At 37.7% G+C, this 26269-nt stretch overlaps 2 protein-coding genes across 2 annotated transcripts; both read left to right on the top strand.

Moving 5' to 3' along the window:
- Positions 1-7679: 7679 nt before the first annotated feature.
- LOC127455699 (zinc finger protein 592-like) lies at positions 7680-20565 on the top strand. Its single transcript, XM_051723759.1, has 9 exons — positions 7680-8595; positions 8892-11133; positions 11725-11903; positions 12013-12186; positions 12295-12439; positions 13421-13696; positions 16214-16326; positions 17156-17297; positions 18892-20565. The coding sequence occupies exons 2-9, from the start codon at positions 8911-8913 to the stop codon at positions 19393-19395; spliced, it is 3756 nt and encodes a 1251-aa protein (XP_051579719.1). The 5' UTR covers positions 7680-8595; positions 8892-8910; the 3' UTR covers positions 19396-20565.
- A 107-nt stretch (positions 20566-20672) lies between these two features.
- On the top strand, positions 20673-24755 carry LOC127455707 (signal peptidase complex catalytic subunit SEC11A). Its single transcript, XM_051723770.1, has 6 exons — positions 20673-20846; positions 21631-21740; positions 23459-23608; positions 23913-24032; positions 24243-24300; positions 24391-24755. Exons 1-6 carry the CDS (start codon positions 20796-20798, stop codon positions 24439-24441), a joined length of 540 nt encoding a protein of 179 aa, XP_051579730.1. The 5' UTR covers positions 20673-20795; the 3' UTR covers positions 24442-24755.
- Positions 24756-26269: the final 1514 nt, after the last annotated feature.

Genomic DNA, 26269 nt, shown 5'->3' with positions numbered 1-26269 from the left:
TACTGCATATTACATTACAACTTTTGAGGATATAATTGAATGTTTATTGTGTTTTAATGCATTATGCTCTTTTAGATATAACTATGAATATGTTACGTATTATATAACTGTAGTTACAATTATTTATGAGAAGTTATAACATTTTATAAGATATATTATGAGACATTATGAATGCATTATAATGCATTTATAATGACTTTACAGCACATTATAAATATGGGCTTCATAGAAAGTGGGGGGGAGGGGTTTATATACTTTCCTAGTCCATCCAGTCAGGTTTGTCTAAAAGTTATGATCTTTTACATTGTTTTTGTACACTAATACATACAACTTGTGCAATTTACACATATACTGTATTAATTACTAGTAGAGAAACTACAGAGATATACGTAAAAGAATAATACTAAAATAACAGCAAATCTTATTGGGAAAATTATCACAGAAAATCCAGTTTAAAAGAGATTATTGATAAGGTATGGCAAGGATAGTTTTTACTCCCAACAATAATTAAGCATTACCATTCGCCTGATTCCACAGAATACTCATGAAGTTTATTTGCAACCATTAGACATTACAATATGTGGAATTTATGACTGTCGCTGTGGATCCTCATACAATTAAATGGTGCAAACTTACTTACATCCTTTTAGGTAAAACAAGATGACACATTCTTGCATCTTAATAGACTGCAGTCTGCATCGCTGAGTTTTACTGCTAAGTTCTGATGTGTACAAAATAGATTAACTGACATTCATGAAGCGATTTTATGCGCTTTGTTGGAGCAAATGGTCATGATTCACAAATATCAACCAAGTCTTTCCTGCACATTTTATGTCCTCTGCACAAACTAAAGGTATTAATATTTGACTTTGTGCAAAATAATTCCTGTGCAGTTTATTTATAGCATCATAAATTAGGAAATTTAAAAAATAATAAATAAAAAAAAGAATTCGGAAGATGTAGCTTGCTCCTATATGCTTTGTACAGAATATCTCTCAGAGAGAGGAAGTGTGATTCAAACTGTGTTTTAGTACTTTAGTCCTTCTGTCTTTGACCCCCACCCCCCATAACACTTCCTACTCATGCCATCTCCTGATCTCTCCATGTAGTGTATATCTGACTGAGAAACTTTACACGTCTGTTTTCTACATGCTCTGCAGGCAAAAGAACCAGGTCAGAACTGATTCAGCTTCATGTTGTTTGCCAAAGGGTGTTGCTGTACATAATTTTTTCTATTCTTATCTGTTCTTTTGAGGTCCAGTTTTCAACCTTCACATTTAAAAAGTATTGTTGCACCAAAACTACCACATGGACACAAATGTCTTACTTACAGTTGTTTGTAGCCAACTTTACTATATTGGTTTACACTTCATGCACAGATGAAAACCTACACCAGTGTATGACACATACAATGCTTTATTCAGTCAATATAAGTAAATAACAACTAAACAATAAATTAAATTAATGATAACACCAACAACTTAACAAAACTACAAATACAACATGAATAGAAACATATTGCCTACTAATAAAAGAGTAATCTTATGCTTTTATTGTAAACCGTTATCATGCTCTTAATGATTTGAATTTACCAATAATTTGTATCTTGAAGGAAAAATTCCCCCAAAAATGACAATTTTCTCATAATTTACTCACCCTCATGCATACCAGATGTGTATGACTTTCTTTCTTCTGCTGAAAACAAATTAAGATTTTTAGAAGAACATCTCAACTCTGTAGGTCCTCACAATGCAAGTGAATGGGTGCCAAAATGTTGACGCTCCGAAAAGCACATAAAGGCAGCATATAAGTAATACATAAGACTCCAGTGGTTAAATCCATGTCTTCAGAAGTGATACAATAGGTGTGGGAGAGAAACAATATTTAAGTCCATTTTTGCTAGAAATTCTTCTCCCTGCCCAGTAGGGGGCATATGCGTGAAGAATGTGAATCACCAAAAACACAAGAAGAAGAAGAATGTGAAAGTGTAGATTAAACTGGAGATTAATTAAAGTGGAGATTAACTGAGCGGGGAGGATAATCTTTTGTAAAAATTGACTAAAATTTGTATTTGTTTCTCACACGCACACCTATCAAATCGCTTCTGAAGACATTGATTTAACCACTGGATTCATATGAATTACTTTTATGCTGGCCAATGTTATTTTTGGAGCATCAAAATTTTGGCACCCATTCACTTGCATTGTATGGACCTACAGAGCTGAGATATTCTTCTAAAAACCTTCATTTGTGTTCAGCAGAAGAAGGAAAGCCATGCACATCCAGGGTGGCATGAGGGTGAGTAAATGATGAGAGAATTTTCATTTTTGGGTGAACTATCCCTTTAACCCGGCCTTAACCCTGAATAAATCCACTACTGAATGCTATGTTTACTGATTAAGTTTTACCTATCACCTTTCATAAATGGAGAGTGACATTAATTATCTGATTAGCTGATTATGTAAGATGAAGTAACATAAGTAGACACAGTTTATACATGCACAGAGAAGAAATGCAACAGAACAGCTCTGCTTTCCCTTAATTTAAGCCTTTATCTCACGTTGATTTATCATTTGAAAATATGCATTACTTTATAGGATGTTTACATTTATCCACAAAAATAACCTGTGTAAAAAATGTTCAGCCCACATTACATTACAGTGACAAGAATTCTTATACACTGACTCAGCACACTATAAAGAAAATTACAACAACATAGTAAATAGCAAATGATACATGATCCAGTCCTTTTCAACAAATGGCCAGTACGCTGAAATATTTCTTTTCTGAGCTAAACCCACAAATTGTATTAATTTAATTTCATCAGCCAAAAATCAATGAAACTTCTACACATTTTATATGTATAAAGAACAACATATACATTTTCAGAAATGAATTTTCAGAGCATAGGAAAATAGTATTTATAGGGTCTCTTTAATCACAGAACATGTGAACGGTTAAATGGTAGCATAGTAAAAAATATTGCCATACAGCATCTCTACAGAGCAAAAAGACAACAGCATCATGAGTTACTGCATGTGTGGGTAGAACGGGGGTGTTCACTTGTTTTGTAGGTCAGATCTGTAAAAGATAAGCATAAGCTCTGTGAAGACATTCCAACAGAAACAGAGTATACTGAAATTTTAAAGCCTGTGTTAGGAGTTCTTCTACAATTGTAGAGACAGCATATATTAACAGCTTGTAGCAAAGCAAAGTCGGTCGGAATTTAAGGGGAAGAGAGTTCACCTTCTCTAAGGACCTAAGGACTAGCAGTATTCTATATTCTGTAATATTTATTAGTCCCATGGAGTAAAATTATTTAAATTAATAATTAAAAAAAATTATCTAAATTAATTAATACTTTAGATAACTAAACAAAAATAGGGATGACATCACTCAAAAAATAGCTCTTTGGCTAAACTTGATTCAGTTGAGGACAGTGGTTCCACGTGTTTGAAATAAGTTTCCTTAACTTAAAATTACTAGGTAATCTCTTTTATTTCTTTATGTAGGCTACTAACAAGCAAAAGTGAATGGAAAAAGTAAAAGTTGGAAGCTTTACAGAGTTAAGTTAATATCTTAGTTATGGTAATTGCTCAACGAAGTGAGAAATCAATCTCAAGCTACACTCTTTACCATAATGGTAACCCCCAAAACTTTAACAAAACAAACCTCTTCTAAATCTCAATGTATTAAAACACTGAACACTAGCAAGTATCCCCTTTTATATTCATCTTGCACAAAAACACATAAAATCACACTTAATTTTATAAATAGACCTCTTTCACAGCCTGTGAAGACACGTTTCCACCTTATTTAGCAGCGTAAATCTAGCAAACTTTTGTATATGATAATTTTTTTAAATATTGAGTGTACGTTTATAACATTATGCTTTGTGTTATATTACCCTGGAATTAGTTTTTTAAAAACGAATTACCACAGCTGCGAGGGGGTTTCGATTACAGCTCCTGAGAGAGTGACAGTAAATTTGGCATCTTCTCCCTGACTGTCTTAATCCACTGCTCTCTATTTTTGTCCTTTTCTGGAAAGTCATTCAAACGTAATAGTGGATTTTTTCTTTTGGTCTTGGAGTAAATGAGTGAATGAAAATAATATTTGCTGTGATCTCCCATTCACTCCCATTCACCACTGTCAAAGTTACCCTGCAAACATTTACTTTTGCGTTCCAAAACCCAGAGTGTGAAAAAGGTCTATCGAATTCCATGCAAAGCATGCTGGGAAATGGAAATTGCCTGCCCAGTTTCATCAATGCTACTCTGAAAAATAATTGTTGGTTTAACTTAATTCATTTGTGGACATTGGTTCCACACAATGAAAATTAGTTTCTTTGATATGAAATTGAAATAGGCTCTAGCCTCTACTCAAATCCTTTGTGTAGCAAAAACCTAAATTATGAGTTAATCTAACACCTTAATTTGATCTATTCAAATAACTCTTTAGAATCTTGCAGCTTGTTGCTACAAACAACAAACACATTAGTATATAATGTAGGCTATATCTTTTTGTACTTAAGCAATATCACACGAGCAAGAGTGCGATATGGCCCTACATCAGCACTGCTGTGATCACCTGTTGGCACTCCCAAGCAGACATGCTGTCAGCTTTCTGAAGATCAGCTTTCTCAGTGGAAAAGCAGCAGTCCAAGTGGGGGTAATTCTACCTATTTCGCGGTAGCCGGTGCGCAAGAGTCGATCACTATAGAAACCGCAATGTCCTCCATTTTAAACAGTGTGTCCACTCCAATGTGGAAAGTCCGATAAGAGGTAAGCGCCTTCAGTTTGTATAATTAATCAGTCTGTTGTGTCTCTCAGCTGTGATGAGCCGTAATGCTGAAGTTGTTCTTTTAAAGCTATTTCTTAGCTTTAGTAGTAGTAATTCAAGTGATCATATAGAGCTATATGTAAACACTGGCTGACGCGGATTCACTTCACGTCACCTAACTGGCTCATATTACACATAAAAATGGTCTTTTGCCACCACCTTCTGGCTAACATATATAATGTAAAAAAAAAAAGACAAGTAGCTCTTAACACATCTGCACTGATCTTACACTTTAGTTTAGAATGGCACGAACACAAGCGGAGTGATACACACACAGCGTCCGAGTGCTTATGGTGTCAGACCATCAGTTCTCATGGAATGTCTCTCGTCTAATCAGATTGACAAATAACGGAATAAACGGAACAGAATTGCAAAAATAAACATTTAATTTTTTATAAATTATGATTTCAAAACAGCTTTCTGAATACACCCCTCGTCTGCTGTTGTTAAAACCACCGTCAACTCACACCCTTGGTTGAGTAACATTGTTGGGGCAGGTCTAAGCGGGTCTCTCAAAACAAACACAGGAATTTTACAGTGCAACAGAGACAAAGTGTTTACAGTTTTCGAGAACATTAACCTGTGCATGGCTTACTTATAGTTGTCTCTGCATGTTAAGTCAGAAGAAAGTATTTTAACATAGAAAAAGTTATATACTTCAGCTTTCAGTAAATTGAACAAGCAGCAAAAATTATTTCTTTTTTTTAGTACAGAGGCCTGTTTTAGAGATGAGTCATGTTGTTGATAGTTCCAGTGATATCATAAATGCATGTTTACATATTTTCAGATAATAACCATAATTCTACCTACCTTTATCTGGGCTGGATGTGTTTTCTGGATAGGATGGAAACCATTCCCACTCTGTCAAAGTCTCACAGTATAACCATATATCTAATCTAGATGTAATTTTTAGAGCTAATCTTAAAAATTGCAGAACAATGACATAAAGAACACTCACTGTACATGAAATTATCTTTCATTCCGTTTATTATGACTGAGTGTTTTTTGGGACATACCGCCCTTCTAACCTAGACAGCACTTTTTGAACATCATATGCGCGTTTGTAATGTTCTAAAAAGACACAGCCCGGGATCGTATCGGGAGTGCGCCTATGTTGCCCCCAAAATGCGAGAAGGACTTGGCTGCAGCCTGCAGAATAAGGCGGGGCTACATATGGGGCCACCTATAACAGTCTCATTGGCTCATTCATCTTTCATAGACATACATGATAGGAGATGTGGTCGTCGTTGCTGGTGTGTTATCATTGTTTGAGAGATATTGAATAGTTGATCCAAACCATTTGATTATATTTCTTACTTGTATGTGATATTCAATACTAAATTCCGTTACTACGTTAAAAGTGAGGAACAAATCGGGATTTATAAAGGCTGAAACTGATGTGAAAATGTTCTTAAACAAATGCCAACTGAAAATTATGTATATGCATTTTTGTGTTTGGTGCTCATGCACCATCAGTACAGTATGTTTTTTATTTTATAAAATTTTTTTTTTTTTAAAAAGTCTCCCCTTTTCTCCCCAATTTGGAATGCCCAATTCCCAATGCGCTCTAATTCCTCGTGGTGGCATAGTGACTCGCCTCAATCTGGGTGGCGGAGGACGAATCTCAGTTGCCTCCACGTCTGAGACCGTCAATCCGCGCATCTTATCAAGTGGCTTGTTGAGTGCGTTACCGCGGAGACATAGTGCGTGTGGAGGCTTCACGCTATTCTCCACGGCATCCATGCACAACTCACCACGTGCCCCACCAAGAGCGAGAACCACATTATAGCGACCACGAGGAGGTTACCCCATGTGTCTCTACCCTCCCTAGCATCCGGGCCAATTTGTTTGCTTAGGAGACCTGACTGGAGTCACTCAGCATGCCCTGGATTCTAACACGCGACTCCAGGGGTGCGTCAGTACAGTATTAACAGTTATAGCCTGTAGCCTATGCCTCATGCAGTATTTCCATTACTGCTGTAATGGACTATTTATTGACTGCCGTTGGTTCTGTGTGCATGTCAATTAGAAAGTAATTTTTAGGCTGACGAGATAACAGAGTACACATTTTTGGAGCAAAGAGAAGAGATATTCATTTACAATCCTTCAAAGAAATTAAAATGAATCAATATAGAATACAAGTGAAAGCACCACAGCTATCTCAAGAATGGCATAACAATTTTCATCAGTTCATCAGCCTCTTGTTTACAACAACACTGATACACTTTTTTCATTTTCACTCTATGGTGATATTAAATAATTAACATGTTTTATAATTAATTTAATTCATAATTAATTTCTCTAACCATGCGTTATAATGAAGGCTTTGTTAAATTGCACAACTTCTTGATTTACAGATTTGAATGACAGCAGACACATCAACACAGTTTGTTCATCAGTCCAGCGACTCAGTCCTACTACATTTGTTTGAAATGACATGTGAGGTACAACACAAAGTCACTTACGAGTCATAGCACAAAAATTAAAAATGATCTTGCTAAATTATTTCAACTCCGACTACGAGCGCATTAGAATTGAATCTTCGCCATCGTAGGGTTAGTCATTTTGCCCTCCGCATTCAACACAACTGTTTACAATAAACCGTGAGGTACAGCACAATTTCATATCACTTACGAGCCACAGCACTATAATGAAAATTATCAGGCCACACTATTTTAAAACGCATCTCCTATCATGTATACCAATAAAAGATGACCAAGCCAATGAGAGTAAGTTATGGGCGGGGCGACACATGTAGCCACGCCCCAATGTGTTGCCCCGCCCCGTTCTGCAAGCTGCAGCCAGGGATACTTGCAAAATACTTAGGCCAAAAAATAGCGTAGGCCATTCGGTAGGATTTGGCAGCCAGCGGCCAGTGCGTGGCGTTGAGCGGGTCCTCACGCACACAGGAAGGTGACAGAGAGCTATTAGCTAGCAGCGAACAACTGTAAACAACTCACATTTATAAACCTCACAGACAGTACGCGCTTGCTTAACCATTTGCACTGTGTTTTAAACGTTGTTTTAAAAAGCATGTCTGGCTGTAGACTAGGGGACTGGTGTATTAGTAGTAAAGGTTTTGGTTTTTTACAAAGCTGGGATACAAGCAGCTAGCCAAGCTCGCGCAGGACAGCTAAAGCTTTGCTCAAAACGGATCGTTTTGCTTTTTTCATAAAAACCCTCACACCCGTCGTAATAACAGAAATCACGGTGGAAATGTTAGGCTATGTGTTGCGGATTGATATGAGACAAAATTGACTGTAAACGATGTTTCTGGTAGGCTGTCGAGGATTTGTTTTCTTAGTTAGCACATAAGCTAAAGCTAGCTACTTTCAGTCTCAAATAAAAGCGCATAAATCTCGTTAAATGTGTTAATTATTTAAGTAACGCCTGGGAAAAGATGTTCTATCGGAAAATTAGATTCTGTGGCAGTGCACAGGTTAAACTAATTTATTAGTTTTGAGATAGAGGCTTGATAGAGGCTAGCTTAGTATATTGTAAGGTATAGCCAATTTGACTTGCTGAAAAAAGGTAATTTGGAGTTCAATTAAATACAGTATTTTTTATATTAAAATGCGAATAAATGAGTAAACGCTTCCCTAAACATGCCTCCCAAGTCTTTGAATTGGCTGGACTGATACTATGGAAGTTTTTAGAAGTGTCAGTGTAGTACAGATGAAGGGGCACAGCAGCAAATATGTTGAGGAATCTTTACACCGCAGCTGCTGAGATGAATTAACCAGGAATCAAATGGTAATTATATATACAGTACATCTTTATTTTACATTTAGCCATCAATGTAATGCAAAATGTTGTACGTTTTGCATATCTTAGATTTGAAATTAACTTTTGTTGTCTGCAATAGAGAGTTGACAGCAGCTTATGTCTTTTTAAATTTGCCAAAATTGTTATAGGAAAGCATAATGATTGTAAATTAGAGTAAAGGGGTACTGTTATTATTCACTTTTAGGGTATCATACATTTTGTTGCAAAGTCACGTACATGTGGGCTGTATCGAATTTGATTTGTTTACATGTTTTTTGGTTCAGGTTTTGGAAGCCTTCAATAATGGGTGATATGAAGACCCCTGATTTTGATGATCTCTTGGCTGCCTTTGACATCCCTGATGCGACCAGTCTGGATGCCAAAGAGGCCATTCAGGAGAATCATGATGAGGGAGAGGGGCACCTGAAGCATTCAGAGATGTGTATGGATGCCACAGCTTTGATCCCTCGCCCAGTGACTCCAACAGATGCGCCTGCCGTCAGTGTTATAGTAAAGAACACCAGCCGCCAGAACTCCTATGAACATCTTGTGGAGAAAGAGGGCTCACATTTGGGACAACTTTTAGAAAATGGGTTCAAGACTTCTGCAAGCTCACTGGAGACACATCATGTTGAGACACATCCCATCAACTATCCAAGGCTTGATACATCTCCTGTCAATGGGGACTGTTCTTTGGAAAAGTTTCCTGTCCTAAACAAGACTGAAAAAGTTCCCAGCCTGTCAAGGTTGCCTCAGTTTAGCCCTATATCTAGCCCAGAATCTGAAGACATTCAGAGCAATGGAGTAGATGACTGTCCAAAATCTGCAGAGATCTCGTACTTCCCATCTAATTCACTCTTTACGTCTTCAGCTTTTCCTATGTTAGACAATCATGGAAAATCACAAGCAGTGTGTGAGAACAGCAATGAAAGATATCCTGGTTCTAAAGGTATGAACGATCTCAGTTGTGATGCCTCATCTTTAAAAGACGGTAGCTCAGTGTGCTACAAAGATACGGTGGAAAAAAATTATGATTCAATGACTAAGAGTGACTGCATTGCAGATTTTGGAACAAATGCATATCCAACACCCGAGACAAATAGTTCCTTCTCCCGTCTATGCGTCAATGCTCAGACCTCCAGGTTGTCTTCTTGCCTTGATGCATTATCGGCCCTGAATGCTAAAAAGGATCTTGGTGAGCAAATTAACTCAAGAGACTTTCCAGTTACCCCAAAAGATGCAATTAAAATTAGTCCAAAAATACCCATATCACCAAGGAGCCCTAGAAGTCCTCTCGAGGTGGTGAAACGTTTTATCAAACAGCCTGACAGCCCAATGAGTATATGTAGTGATAGCAGTGGTAAAGCATCTCCAGCTGTTGCTACCGGCTCGCCTCCAGCAATACCAAGAGTGAGAATAAAGACTATCAAAACCTCATCTGGAGAAATCAAACGCACCGTCACAAGCATATTGCCAGATTCTGAAACTGAAGATCTCCAGTCACCCTTTGGTTCATCGCCATCTCAGTCCTCAGTTGAAGATGCTTTCTCTAAAACATTGCCTGTGTATCGCTCGAATGAAGTCATTTCTGAAGTTGTTTTTGAAGATGGAAAGCAGGAAGCCTCAAAGACTGCTTTATTGGGTAGCAAATCAGCAAGCATGAAATCGGTAAGGACCTCAAAAAAAACTAAATCACAAAGTAATGGTCATGCACTAAAGAGAACACAGGAAGGGAATAATCAAAGGAAGGCTTATTCCGCTCAAATGGGTTCTTCTGCTAATACAAATTACCTTCCAAAGGCGTTACACCTAGCTAACCTGAATCTAGTCCCACACAGCGTGGCTGCCTCGGTTACGGCAAGGTCTTCCACCAACAGACAGGACCGCTCTCATTTATCATCTTCAGTGGTGTGCAGTTCTGTACCTTTAGTGCACCAAGTTAAGAAAGTCTCCGCAAACACTCCAGCTGTTGTCTCAAATACTGCAGCTGGAACTTTGAACAGACTGTTGAATTACTCAAACCCTGTGCCACCATATGTTCCTGACCTGAGTCCACCACCAGGCAGCAATATCAAGCTCCCACCACAAGGATATTGCTGCCTGGAATGTGGAGATGCATTTGGGCTGGAGAAGAGTCTTGCTTACCATTATAGTCGGAGGAGTGTGCATATTGAAGTCGCATGTACCCACTGTTCAAAAACATTGGTGTTTTTTAACAAATGTGCTCTTCTGGCACATGCTCGTGAACACAAGAACAAAGGCATGGTGATGCAGTGCACTCAGTTATTTATGAAGCCCATTGCTGTTGAGCAGATGTTGGTGCCCGTGAAGACTAAGCAGTCTGTAAATCAGATACCTTGTTTGAACAACACAACCGAGACACCCAAAAGCCAAGCAGTCTTGCCTCTTTATCCCGTCAAAGTTATCAGACATGGATTCAAATGCCTGGACTGTAACAAACAAATGTCAGACTTCACCACACTTGCAGGTCATTATCAGAGGTCATCAGTGGATGCTGAAGTTTTGGTGAGTAAAAATATTGAACAACTATTAGGACCTGTAGTGTAAGTCCAGAAACATACTTCACACAACTATGCATATGCAGTCGCTTGGCCAACGCATTGCCATTGTGCAGTCTGGTTGAACATGAGTTCTTGCGTTACTGTGGCATTATTACTCAAGAGGGCAATCTTCAAAAGTCAGTGCCATTAAACTGAAAGTGTTATTCAGTTAAGTTGCTATAAATATATAGACTTTAACTTACTTGCTCAACAATATTCTCTTAAAACTGTTGCTCCACCGTTACAGTAGTTTCATTGAAAGTGAAAACTCACCATAGAAGCTGACAGTTCACACTAATGCCCGCTATATCGCCATTGGTGGCAACATTGAGAATGCAACCAATATGTTACGTTGTGTTATGAATTGCTGACACATTTTGGAATGCAACAACACATAAAGCCTAGCTGGTGTAGCTAGAAGCACCTGTGTTCACATAATTGTATAGACTATGTTTTGGCCTTAACGGTTCAGTTTGGCTGAAAACACTTTACAGTCATTTACTCATAAATACAACTTCATGTTTTGCGTTTATTTGTTTGCTCACTTCAAATGCAGATCTGTAAGGTTTGCTCAATGCTGCTACCCAACAAGTGCAGCTACAGGGCCCATCAGCGTATTCACACACACAAGTCCCCTTATTGCTGCCCTGAGTGTGGTGCACTCAGTTGCTCTGTGGACATCCAGAAGCACGTGAAGGAGAATTGTCTCCACTATGCCCGCAAAATTGGGTATTCGTAAGTAACTTGAACTGTGACCTTTAAAGCAATGAACTTCAGCTTTGAGACAATAAATGTTTTTTGTTTTGTTGTTTTCTCCAGTTCACTCGGATGCACTTTCTTTCAGGTGTGTGCATTGTGAAATGCTTTTCATGTCACTGTCCCTCTTGAAGAGTCATATTGAGGAGAAACATTGTGAGGTCTTCTATAAGTGCACTATCTGTCCTGTAGCATTCAAATCTTCTGACGGCTGTTTGATGCATGTAAAAAGCAAGCATTGTGGCAGTGAACCAAACCATCAGTAAGTGCATCTATTGATCTTTTGTCATAAGCTCAACCATTGAATGATTTCCTAGAAGTGTCTTGAGGAGTTACATGGGAGTGACTATTTATGGTGTTTTCTGTGCAGGATGATCTACAAGTGTTCCTGTGAAACTGTCTTTAAGAGAAAGCAGTTGTTGTATCAGCATTTTCATAACCGTACTTGTGTGTTCAAGTGCCCAGAATGCACATCATTTTTCCCAGAAAAACTACCTTTGATGCAACATTTCAAGGTTTGTAACTTTGTATCTACATAGTGCTGTTCATTGCAATATATGGCAGTGTTTCCTAATGCAGAAGTATCTTTTTGTCAACCATTGTAATTGGACAAATCATTGGACCCATGTAATCTCAAAATGTAATTTTAGTATTTTTCCTGTTAACCCTCCAACATCTCATTCCATCTCAAAGACAAAATTTCAAAGTGATCATACTTTCCAAATATACATGTATAAGTCGATTCAATCCTCTCTACACAATGCGTAATCATCCCTGTCTTTACTTTTGAATAAGGTTTTCTTTTTCTTTCTTTTTTCTTTTAGTTAATACAGTGCAGTTTTATACAAAATATTTTAGAGAGTTTCAGTTTTTTTTCTGTCTGGACTACAAATATATTTACATTTAAGGCAGTTAGCAGATGATCTTGTGCAGAGCAACTTACTAAAGTGCTTTAGTTTCATGCCTATGACTTATGGTCATCATTTGGCAAGCAGGCATATCACCTGCTAGTAATATCAGGCTGAATATCAGTCAGGCTGCAGCATTCTGAATAAGCTTCAGAGGTTTGATTGCATACACTTGGAGGCAGACCTGGAATGAGTTGCAGTAGCCAAGACGAGAGCAGACTAGAGCCTGTACCAGAATCTGTGTAAACACCCTAGTAAGAAAAGTTCTGCACTAAAACCAGTGTTCTTGGCTGTCTTTGTTTGGGTGAGACTGAGTTGTCAATCGAAATTACTAGGTCTTGGCAAGGGTAGTTCTTGGCCGGAATGAAAAGCAGCACAATTTTCTATAAAATTAGCTTCAGATAATGGATGTTCATCCGGGCAGAACTGTTTGTCATTGCCCTTATTACAAGTGCTGTCTCTCATTTTTCTTCTATTTTCTGTCAGTGTTGACCAGCAAACAAAAAGGCCTCTGTATTTGTATCAATCAGACATTGAAATAATAATTCACATTCACAAACTGAAATAAATTGTCTCTCTCATCTGCAGATTGTTCATGGTGGCATTTTCAGAGGTGAAGCAGAAAAACGCTTAAAACCAGCAGAGATGTCATCTCTCTGTGATAAAATATCACCCCAAAACCTCCAACCAAAGTTAAGCAAACCTATTAATGTGGCCTGCATGAAGGTAAGAGAGAGCTCTGCTGCACGGAAGTCAAGTGGTGGACTTAGTATGAAAAACACTGGTTGGACCTGTGGAGAATGCCTCCTGTGGGTCCCGGACAGAGAGACCTACGTCAATCACATGAAGACCAGCCATGGCAGGGTGTGACCATTTCTTTCAATCAAACACAAGGGAAAAGTATTATATATTGTTTTTGCACAGTGGCAAGAATTACCTGCATTTATGTACAAATTTGTCTGAAAATCTGGTTTGATCTTCAAAAGTTACAATAATGAACACACAATCTGTTTAAACTAATAACATACAAATTATTGTGTTGTTCTTGTACATATTGAATACATCATTTAAACATACACAGTGTAGGGTGGAAAAAGTAAGTGAACCCCTAGGCTAATGACATCAAAAGCTAATTAGAGTCAGGAGTTGGCAAACCTGCCATCCAGTTAATGAAATGAGATTGGAGGTGTGGGTTAGATCTACTCTGACTTATAAAAAGCACTCAAACATTGAGTTTGCTATTCACAAGAAGCATCTGATGACGTGGACCATGCCACGCAAAAAAAAAAAAAAAAGATCTCAGAAGACCTACGATCAAGAATTGTTGCATTGCATAAAGCTGGAAAGGGTTACAAAGTTATCTTGAAGAGCTTAGATTTTCATCTGTCCACAGTTAGATAAATTGTCTATAAATGGAGACGATTCAGTACTGTGGCTTCTCTCCCTAGAAGTGGCCTTCCAGCCAAGATGACTCAAAGGGCACACAGCAGAATGCTCAATGAGATAAAAAAAAAAAAAGAACCTTAGAGTGACAGGTAAAGACTAGATCATTGGAACTGGTTAACATCTCTGTTCATAAGTCTGCTATACGGAAACCATTTGTTACGATCTCTTTTCAATCTAGGGGTTAAGGACAGAAGTAACAAAAGTGGAGAGAGAACCCAGGAAACTCCTCGTCTCCAGCCCCAGCACTAGAATTACTCTTTAAACAAGGGTAAAACTGAAATTGGATTTGACACAAAGAAAAAGTAATGGAAACACAAATGGCTTCAGGAGGGAGTAAGGCCAAAATAATAAAACATTCTAGTCTAACTTTTAGACCTGTAACTTTTAAATAAACAACAATAAAATGTCATTGTTTCCCTGGCTAGCCCAGATAAACTCGAGATTGTTTGTTTCCCAAACAAAAATGGCACCCACCTCCTTACTGGTTTCCTCACTCACTATAACTTCTACAACAGAAAGATTCTCTTACAAAAAGAGATTCAGCAGTGCACCGAATTTACAACAATAGCAATTGAACTACAACAAAATGTCTGGGACAGGAGAAAAGGAATAGCTGTGGGGGAGACAAGTTCTCAGAGTCTCTCTTTCATCTCTGTCTGTGAGGTATTGGCTGGCTTTTATGCTGGCCTTCTTGCAAGAGCCAATCGGTGTAAGTGAGGTTGTCAGGCAGCAAATTAGAAGCAGGTGAACACAATCAGCACCTGACTGAGCATAGCGGTAGCGCAGCAGAAACCATGGAAACAAAGAGAAAGAACAAGTAACAGAAACACAATTCGTCCACAGAGGCAACATGAAAAGAAAGAAAAACAACAACAGTAATAATAATAATACGTCTCAGGACGTAACACATTAAACAGGCATGGTGTCCATGGCAGGACACTATGAAAGAAGCCGCTGCTTTCCAACAAAAACATTGCTGCATGCCTGAAGTTTGCCAAATATCACCTTGACGCTCCACAATGCTACTGGGAAAATGTTTTGTGGACAGGTGAAACTAAGGTTGAATTGTTTGGGAAGAACATGCAGCACTGCGTATGGCATAAAAAGGGCTCCGCATACCAACATAAAAACATCATCCCAACAGTGAAGTACGGTGGAGGGAGCATCATGATTTGGGGCTGCTTCCTGGACCGTTTGCCATCATTGAGGGAAAAATGAATTCCCAAGATATTCTACAGGAGAGTGTCAGGGTGGCTGTGCACCAGCTGAAGCTCAGTAGAAGTTGGGTTATGCAGCACGACAATGACCCTAAACATAGAAGTAATTTCACTACAGAATGGCTTCAGAAAAATAAAATCCACCTTTTGGAGTGGCCCAGTCAGAGCCCAGAGCTGAACCCAATAGAGATCCTGTGGACTGACCTCAGGAGAGCCTTTCACACCATATATCCTAAGAATGTGGCTGAGCTGAAGCAGTTCTGTAAGGAAGAATGGTCCAAAATTCCTTCTGAACATTGTTCAGGTCTAATCTTCAGCTACCGGAAACGCTTGGTTGAGGTTATTGCTGCCAAAGGATGATCAAACAGTTATTAAATCCAAAGGTTCACTTACTTTTTCCACAACACTGTGAATGTTTAATGGGATGTGTTCAGTAAAGACATGAAATTGTATAATTGTGTGTTGTTTGCTTAAGCACGTTGTGTTTGTTTATACTTGTGACTTTGATGAAGAGATCACATTTTATGACCAATTAATGCAGAAAACCAGCTAATTCCAAATAGTTTACCTACTTTTTGAACATGTGCTTTTGAGTTCTCTGCTTTGGCTATTCCTGTTTACCTCATTTTTATTTCAGTACTTTATTGCTCTAGTCAATTAGTGATCTGAGATTTTGACGATAAAATATGCCTTTTTTTTTCTTTTTTTTTTTACACAGTCAGTAAAGAGGCATCCGTGTAGACTATGTGAAAGGTCCTTCAATTCACCCTTGAGTCTTAGACGACACATTCGCAGTGACCATGATGGGAAAAAGAAAGTTTACACATGCTGGTAAAGTCATTATATTGCTGACAATTAGATGTAGACATAAAATGTAAAATTTTTGTTCAGTATAATAACATAGGGCGATTTCCAGTCGGAAGTGTGCACCCCTATGCCCTAATCACTCCGAAGGGTAGAGCCCTTGAAGTGCGAACAATGGAGGGAGCATGGCACTCATGTCATTATATGTCCGTTTGGAACACACTTTGCGAAGGGAGCAATGAAAGACAACATTACTTCCTCTTTATCTTCAACTGGAATGTTACCATAACAACGCAGTGCAGCAACTTATTCATCGCTGCAAAATTGGTCTACTTTCAAATGTATACTCTTCACTGATCCCTGCATGTAGTCACATTTAACTAACATAGCTACTATTAAACACACTACGAAACTTATTTAAACTACACGTTAAGTATATTCCATGCTTGACAAAAATGTGTGTAATATATCACAACAAAACAACGTTAAATTAAATTTATATAACATTTGAGATATTATTTATATTGTTTTACATTTTTATATTTCTACTTACATTTATACATGAACTCGAACTCTCCCACCATCTAGCTTTAAAATGAAGTCGCGAGGACTCGCCACCCTGGGTCACGTGATCGCAAACGGTAAAATTACTTTCTTGAAGTGACCATCACATGTACCCTTCACTAACGGCTTTGTGGAAGGGCCCTTCATGGAGGGGTTGAGTTGCTCACTTTCGTTTGGAACACCCTTTTGTGTGGTGTCCCCTTGCCGCAGTGTCCTTCAAGGGTGCAAAAACGCAGTTTGGAATTCACCCATAGTCTTTGTGTCTAAGTTTGTTTCCTTATCAATCTTAAAGGTATTGCACAAATGAGAGGATAACCTTTAGTACACACACTATGCTGAAGAACCACATCAGCTTGATGCATGGAATTAAGAACCCAGATTTCAGCCAAATGGCAAAGTCAGCATCTCAAGAGATGGGGAAAACCACATGCAAGGTAACCACAAAATAAACATTGTCTTTTATTGAAACACTTCTGTGCCTGGTTGAATAAAGCACCTTAAGTGCACTTTTCTCTTAAGATCACCCTAAAGTTTCCCTTAAATTTAAGGGTTACTTAAGGGTTTTTATTGATAAAATGTCATAATCCCTTATGATTTCCATTAAGTATATATTTTTTTTTTTTTTTTTAGTTAAGTGGCCTTTTGAAAAACATTAAGTGTTGCATAAAGCCCTATAAATGCCATTCGCCAATGTAAACCTTAAGGTTAGGAAAACTTCACCTTAAGTATATGTTAAGAGTTACTAGGTTTCTAAAAAGAAGTTGCTAAGTTTATAGAACCAATTGAAGAGTACAGTGTGTCGATGCAAATTTTACGCGATCTTAAGATACACCATCTTAATGATGAGAAACTATTGCAGTTGAAGTGCAGATTTGACTGTCACGCAATATGGGAAATCGCTAAAATAGTTGGAGGGCGACCTAATAACACAGAAGTGTACATAGTATTTTCTGTTTTCTTCATCTTTAAAACAGTATGAATGGATGCATTAAAATCACACTGCAAGTTAATTTGCAATATCGCAAATGTTTATATATAGTATGCTACAGCCCTACTAACCACCACTAATATTCTTCATTTGGGATGGCAATAAGTTCTCTGTGCAGTTATATTATAATCTTGAAATCTGCATATCTAGTCCACCCCTTACCTGGCACAGTCATTCAAATTCAAAGATATCTTCCTCAGGAGGGCGCTTACCAGATGTAAAAGCAGAATCCTTCATTAATTGGTCAGTATGGAGAAAAAAAAAGGATGCTTTTTGACTTACACAGGAAAGATTTGCAGACAAAAAGTGTTTGAATCTATTAATTTAGAGGATTGTACCTCAGATACAAATGTAAATCTGCCTGTGTTACCTCCAGAAAATTATTTTGAAAAAATATTTGTGCAGCCATCTGTGATTGGTGCATCCTGAAATGTGCTGAGAAAAGTAACAGGTGCCACTTGACAATGCCGTTTATGCGCTTCTTCAGAAGAGTTCGGACAATAATTTTCACATGAATAATTATACTGACAATCTTTATTAAAAGTTTTTATTAAAATGAATATAAAACATAGTATAAAATTAATGTAATGTATATGTGGTAAAATTGCCCAAATGTGGGATGGGACTCGGGACATTTCCGATCATCCTAAAGTTGGTAGGGACATGTCGAACCCCTTAATGGTTTCCCTTACCTTAGAGAAACGTCTAAGGGATTATATGCATCACCTTCAAATAATTTCCTAACGTAAGGGGAAATCATGCCTTAAGTGTTATACTTAGGAGAAAAACTTCAGGGTTATTAATTAAAACCCCCAAAGTCCTTAATAAATAAACTTCTCGAAACATTTTTATTTATTCCATCATTCCATTCCTTTTTGTTTTTTAATACATATACAGCATCACAATTTCTTTTTGATTTCATGAGGTAATAGCACACAATAATGGGTCTGAGGTATTCCCATATGTGTCACAGATTTTCTACCCATATAGGCCATATTTTTAAATGGGTCTAAATGTGTAGCTTCATGTTTCTGTTTCAGAGGCCCAAAAGAAGAGCAGAGGAGGCCCATGAGGAGCCAGGAAATGGGGGAACATCATATGGCAACCCGGCCAAGCGTCTTAAGCCACTTTATCGCTGCGCCAAATGTGGCTTTACCTCTGAAGACCAAGCCCAATTTCAGGAGCACATACCCCAACACAGAACCGATAGTGACACACCACAGTGCCAGCACTGCGGCCTTTGTTTCACATCTCAGTTAGCACTCAGCAGACACCTCTTCATTGTGCATAAGGTCAAAGAACCGGAGGAGCAGGAGGATTTTAAAGATCAGGCAACAAAGCACGGGGGCGCAAATTCAACAGACTTGAGCGATGAAAGTAAACCTGTTCGTCTTTTTCCCAAAAAGAAAGGCCTTTCCACAGAGGAGCAATTCAAACTCCCTAGTAAAACCAAGACTTGTGAGACCATAGACGGCACTTTTGATGTCAGCAAAAACACACGGGCATCAAAAATGGGTGACTTTGCTGAGGAAGAAAAAGCCTAAACAATGGGCCCCTCTTATGGAAAGCTGCTAATCAACTTAATTGCAAGCAAATGATGGCTGAACATACCATCTAACTGAATATGCAGCTAATCAGTGTGGTACTGCAAACATGTTGCCTTACAGTAAAATACTATATCTCAAGTCGCATATATCTCGAAGTTCAGACTTTTATTGCATTATATGAATTAACTTAAAACTGTTAAATTCATGCAATTAATCGCCACTTTTTACTGTGTATTGCTTTGAACTATGTATGTCTCTTATGTATGTGGATAATCATAATTTATTTTCATGTAATTTCAAAAGCATCATGTCAGTATGATACAGTGTTTCTTTTCAGAACAAATGTATGTATTTGTTAATGCACCACATCCAATCTGTCTTGGATATATTACAACACAGGTTTATTCACACAAAATGTTATGTTACATATTCTAGCCATAAGTGAGACAGTCATTTAATACTTTGACTGTTTTCAGGGTCACCAAATATGTCATCAGGGGAAAGAACTGAAAAATTTAGTACCTTTGATAGTCAGTCCTTTGGTGGTGCTTATGTTGTGCTGGTCTTGAAGAAAGGGCATGTCTGATCAATCTTTAAAATTTGGTAGTTAGCGACGTAGCATGCTTGTATCACAAAGCTAAACATCTTTAACAGTATTGCTACAATGGAGATTACATTATTCTAAAAGGTATTCACTTAAACCCAGGTATCTGCACTCAGAGAAGATATATTTTCATATTCATTCCATGTAGATGACTAGTTTCAATTGCATTTATATTCAATGAGCCATTATTACAAATTTAGCACTTTTGTATGCTTGTATGGGAAAAAAATAACTTGATAATTTACATATTCTCAAATTGAAGACAACAGAGACTCAAATTTACATATGCGCTATCATCAGATGTTTGATGTTTTTTGGGTCCTTCAAAAATGTAAAATATAAAGATTACTATTGTTTCTGTCATTTGTTCGTTATTTCGCCAATAATGTTCCAGATTAAACCTTCACATCCAAGGCTTTTTAATCATACAGTCAATGAAAGGAGTTTCTCAATGCTTTCTTAATGTGACAAGATCTACATAAATTATATATTACTGATATTAATATAGTAATATTTGTGAGCACGTTTATATTGATTAAATAAATTACATATTGATTATATATTTGCATTTAATAATAATTCTGATTATAACAATATTTTATTGTAACGGAACTACACAAATATTAACAAATCCTTTTTTCTTTTTTTTTTTCACCGGAAGTAACACAACCGGAAAAGAGTTGCCGCGTTTCCGCTAGCGAGCAGCAGTAGCGGCGCAACTTTTGGCAACAAAATCTTAATTCTGCCATTGTTTTGTTAGACTGTTAACATATAAATTTAGTTTAGAGACAAAATGTTATCTTTAGACTTCCTCGATGATGTCCGGCGAATGAATAAGCGCCAGGTGTGTATTTATTTTATTGATTTAGTTTTATTTAGCTAGCTCGCTCGATGCTTCTTTTTCCATTGCTTTCTGTTACTACACGTCAGCTTGAATGACTGACAGCTGCTATAACGTTCCTACACATTTATTACTACTCTTTACTAAGGATAGTACGAATACAGTATGGTTTGAATTGCTTTGCATATGGTGCAGTTATTGTGCAGGCACAGAGAATAAAACAGAAGGCTGACCTTTTTTATTATTATTATTATTATTATTATTTAACAGCTGCTATTCACATTACTGTTTAATTTATACACCACAATGCTTTTAACTTTAGTTTAAGCCATTGGTTCTCAACCAAGGGGCCGGGACCCACTAGGGGCCTCAGCACACTTCTAAGGGGGCCTCAAGTTAACTTAAAATTTATTTAAAATAAGAAATATTAAAATAATTCAACTTAATTACAATTCTAAAAAATACTTTTAAGATGTATGCCTACAAATTATAAACAGACTCTTTCTGAAACTTCTATCTGAATCAAAAATTATCCATGATTAATTATTTTAATCAGACACAGACAGTGGGGGTCCTTGGAGTCAAAAAGGTTGAGAACCACACTGGTTTAAGCGAATGCACACTGCACAGCCAGAGAGCTTAAATCTGCACCAGTCATCCCTATATTTACTAACAGTCTATACCTTCATTAGGTGTGTAACAAAGAGCAAAAGGGAAGTAGAAAAAGGGGTGAAAGACATTAAACCAATTGCTGCTGTTTTTAAGCATTATTTCTGGTGCTTTTCAGCTTTATTATCAGGTGCTGAATTTTGGAATGATTGTATCTTCAGCCTTGATGATTTGGAAAGGCTTGATGGTTGTAACTGGAAGTGAGAGCCCAATCGTGGTTGTTCTCAGGTAAGGCAACTAGTATGTCTGCTCATCACTCTCAGTCCCTGTTGATGGACACCATGGTCATATGTTTTGTTGCATACTGCTTTTACTGTTTATGTCATATTTCCATTTTCCTGCATTGCTGTAGAGAACTGTGTGACTTTAAGATACATAGGCTTTGTTGAACCTCCATTATTTAATTTGAAACCAAATTATTAGGGATGCACCGATGTATCGGCTGCCCATATCGGCCAATTATTGACTAAACTAAGCATGAACACGCTGATATTGGTAACACACTTTGTAAATCTCTGTGAATTCAAACGCACAATCCAGAAACAAAAATGTTCCCGTTCTCATGTTAATGCAGAAAAAATGCCATAAATGGACGTGATCAGGGAAAACCATTCAAAACACTCTGAAGCCAGCAGACGTTGCCTTCTGAGATATTGGTGTTTTATCCATTAATGCTGCATGATTGATTGAATTAAGATTGAAATGGCAAGATGGCCTTTTGCACTAAACTGCAAAAACTGAAGTGCAAAAATATTTAAGAAGTATAAAATAACCTTTTTTCATATCAATCATAATGTTTTCATATTTAGTCTTGTACATTTCTTTCACTGTGGCTTTCTTTAATTTTTTTTGCCTTTCATGTGTTCAACAGATCCAATGTTCAATGGAAATTATTTATTGTAAGAACAGTGAAAAAGCATTTGTAACTCTTTGTACTTTTTTAAGCATTCCTAAGTAAAAAGTGATCTGATGGCAAAATACGGTGAGTGGCAAGGTATTGTTATCAGCCTATAGGTTTTTGTTCAAATCGGTATCGGCCATTTTCATAAAGGTGCATCCCTACAAATTATAAGTGTCTTTTTCTAAAACATATTTTATTTTTTTTGTTGTTGTTGTTATTAACATTTTTATTGATTCCATTCATAACAAACCAATAGACACAACATAAAATATGGAATCAGATATATAAATTAAACCCTTCCCCCTGAACATGCCCCCCACCCCACACAAACATGTATTACAGTGGTCTCTTACAATTATAGCAAAAAATTTGAAACAAACTAAAAAAAAAAAAAATACTTTCAAAAAGCAAGAGTGCACATACACATCAAACTAAAAATTAAAAATCAAAAATCAATCTCCACTGCCCCTCCCCGAGAACCCTCCAAAAAATCAAAATATCCACCCCACTTCCTATTAAACAAATCGCACTTTCCTAACCTTCTGAAGATTGCCTCCTCAAATGCCGCAACCTCGCTCATCTCCCCGCACCACTCCCGAAACGAGGGTGCCCCAGCCATCTTCCACCCCCTGAGTATTATTCGCCTGGCCACCATAACTCCGCCCAGGACCCAACCTCTCAAGTGGCTATCCCCAAAATGTATGACTTCCCCATCACCCAAAATGCAGAGTCTGGGGCAAAATGAAAACCTTGTATCCAACCCATCACACATAAATCCCTGAATCTTTAACCAAAATTCCTGTATTTTAACACATCCCCAAAAAACATGGGTTGTGTCCCTGTCTTCTGATTGGCATCGCCAGCAGGTGGGTGTGTCTTTAAGATAAAACATATTTTCTTAAAAGCCTTGTTTGATCAGAATATCAAACCTAGTGGAAGATTTGACAGTTGATTTATGATCATATTGAAGCAGATTTTAAAACACTGTTTATGTCTACATCAGTGAAGTTTAACTGTTAATGTCATTGTTATTATTATTTTTTAGTGGAAGCATGGAACCTGCATTTCACAGAGGAGACCTCCTCTTCCTCACAAATCGTGTTGAAGACCCAATCAGAGTGGGAGAAATCGTTGTGTTCAGGATTGAGGGAAGAGAAATTCCCATTGTACACAGAGTCCTAAAAATTCATGAGAAGTGAGTAAGATCATCGGTTCAGTGCACATAATTTCTTGGGTGAGAGAGTGATTTCGGAATGCATTTTCAGCACCAGTGGAGGAGCTTAGCAGGGCCTTCATTTAGCATTTGGTGCGCTTTTGTTCTAAAGAAAAATGATAATCAAATCTCCAAGATTTGTTACACATCATGAGAATTTAAGATGGTCTGGGAGGGCGCAGTATGTACCAAGCTATATTAGTAATTCAAGTTGTAGTGTTAGTGATTGTCTGATTATACTGTTAGCTCTGTTCATTTCAGTAACCATAATGCCGGTTGATTTCAGAGAAAATGGTGACATCAAGTTCTTAACGAAAGGTGACAATAATGCTGTGGATGACAGGGGCCTTTACAAGCAGGGCCAGCACTGGCTGGAGAAGAAAGATGTGGTCGGCAGAGCAAGAGGGTAAACTCAAAAAACTGTGGCTTAGAATTTACTGTGATTTAATCAACACCTGGTGCGCTTTCCATATCAGTAATCTCATTGTAATATTAATGGTAGTAGAAGCCCTGGACACATTTAAACAAACAAATCTCATCCTAGTATTTAAAAATGGAACTTTGAACATTTCTCTTTGTTCCATGCCATACCCTGATCACGCTTCCTCTGTGGCAGGTTTGTGCCTTACATCGGAATTGTCACAATTTTGATGAATGACTACCCCAAATTTAAGGTATGCTATCTTTTAATGTCAGTGCACGTAATCATGTTAATTTGGTGAAAAGTTGTAGCATTGCTCTAACATCTTGTTTTTCCTTGACAGTATGCTGTACTGTGCTTGCTTGGACTGTTTGTGTTGGTTCATAGAGAGTGAAAACAGAGTCAGTCAAACCATGGAACACATCCTTCTGGTGACCAGTTTCTATTGTGTTTTTTGTCAAAAATCCTGTACTTGCTCTTAGAGACAAAGGTCAAGTTAGCTTTTTCTATGTTCAATAACAGCGCAAACTTGAGGTACACAAAAAATTACTGGAAGCATTTGGAATTGTTATGTTTTTCATGTCATACCAAATTCAAATTTTGTTTGATCTGACTTTACTCATTGATGTACTTGCACCATATGGTGAGAACTGTATAACTTCTTTCTTCAAGGTAAAATTTTGTATGGAATAAAAATGTTCGGCCAGATTTGAAAGTGTGCTCTTTTATAAGTCATATATGGGGCCTGAAGTGATTAAGGTTAATTACCACAAAAATTTATTTTGACTTGTCCCTCCTTTTTCTTTAAAAAAGAAAAAATCTGGGTTACAGTGAGGCACTTATAATGGAAGTGAATGGGGCCAATGAGTAAACATTAAAATACTCACTGTTTCAGGGGCCTGGGTAGCTCAGCGAGTATTGATGCTGACTACCACCCCTGGAGTCGCGAGTTCGAATCCAGGGTGTGCTGAGTGACTCCAGCCAGGTCTCCTAGGCAACCAAACTGGCCCGGTTGCTAGGGAGGGTAGAGTCACATGGAGTAACTTCCCTGTGGTCATGATTAGGGGTTCTCGCTCTCAATGGGGCGCGTGGTAAGTTGTGCATGGATCGCGGAAAGTAGCATGAGCCTCCTATGCTGTGAGTCTCCGCGGTGTCATGCTCAACAAGCCACATGTAAGATGTGTGGATTGACGGTCTTGGAAGCGGAGGCATCTGAGACTTGTCCTCCGCCACCCAGATTGAGGTGAGTAACCACGCCACCACGAGGACCTACTAGTAGTGGGAATTGGGCATTCCAAATTGGGAGAAAAGGGGATAAAATAAAAAATACTCACCGTTTCAAAAGTATAGGCACAAGACATAAACAATATTAACATAATTTCAGTGATAAAATCACTCACTAAACTCTTCTGTATAAAGCTATATCCAATTTTACAACTTCGTTGCATGATGACGTAATGCCATGAACCTACAAAAATGAGGATTTCAACAACTTTTCAGCTTTTTTAAACAGATATAAGTGCTTTTATAAATGTATAAGCTTCACATTTCTGCATTTAAACCCTCAAAACAATTGGCCCCATTCACTTTCATTGTAAGTGCCTCACCGAAAAACATTGATTTTGCTTTTCTAAAGAAAAGGAGGGACGAGTCGAATTTCACTCTTGTGGTAATCAACATTACACCACAAATGCTGTCGATTGAGCTTAACTTGTATTGAGCCCGGAATATTCCTTTAATTAGAACTGACAGTGGAAGATAAATTAAGTCTTTATACTGCAAGCAGCATATCATAATAATGTTAGTAGCACATGAAAGGTGCATTTCACTCTTCCAAATACAAATTAATGGGCAACAGGGAGGCTTATAAGATGCATGTGCACCTTTTAAATAATTTACATGTATTTCAGGTACAATGCATAGAATAGAAGTATATTATTTAAAATTAACAAGCCATCAACCAAGTGGTCAGATGGAGTTCCTCAGAATCATTCTGCTACTGAGAGGAGGAATGCTTGCCTAAAAACTTATCTTTCTATTCTGTTAATTCTATCTATCATATAGGGCCATAAAGAGTGAAATTACTCAGGGACAGAACCAATTTTAAAGACTTGCGTCCACAGTGTTCAATTCAAACATGGATAAATATCTTATACCTTCCAGCTGAGGCTGAGTCAGTGTGTATTTAATTATCTCATTCAAATGGATAAAACATTTGTTGT

Source organism: Myxocyprinus asiaticus, chromosome 18 (assembly GCF_019703515.2).
Source record: "Myxocyprinus asiaticus isolate MX2 ecotype Aquarium Trade chromosome 18, UBuf_Myxa_2, whole genome shotgun sequence".
In the NCBI taxonomy this organism is placed as follows: domain Eukaryota; kingdom Metazoa; phylum Chordata; class Actinopteri; order Cypriniformes; family Catostomidae; genus Myxocyprinus; species Myxocyprinus asiaticus.
Note: the sequence above shows the minus strand (reverse complement) of the source record. Positions and strands in the feature narration are given on the sequence as shown.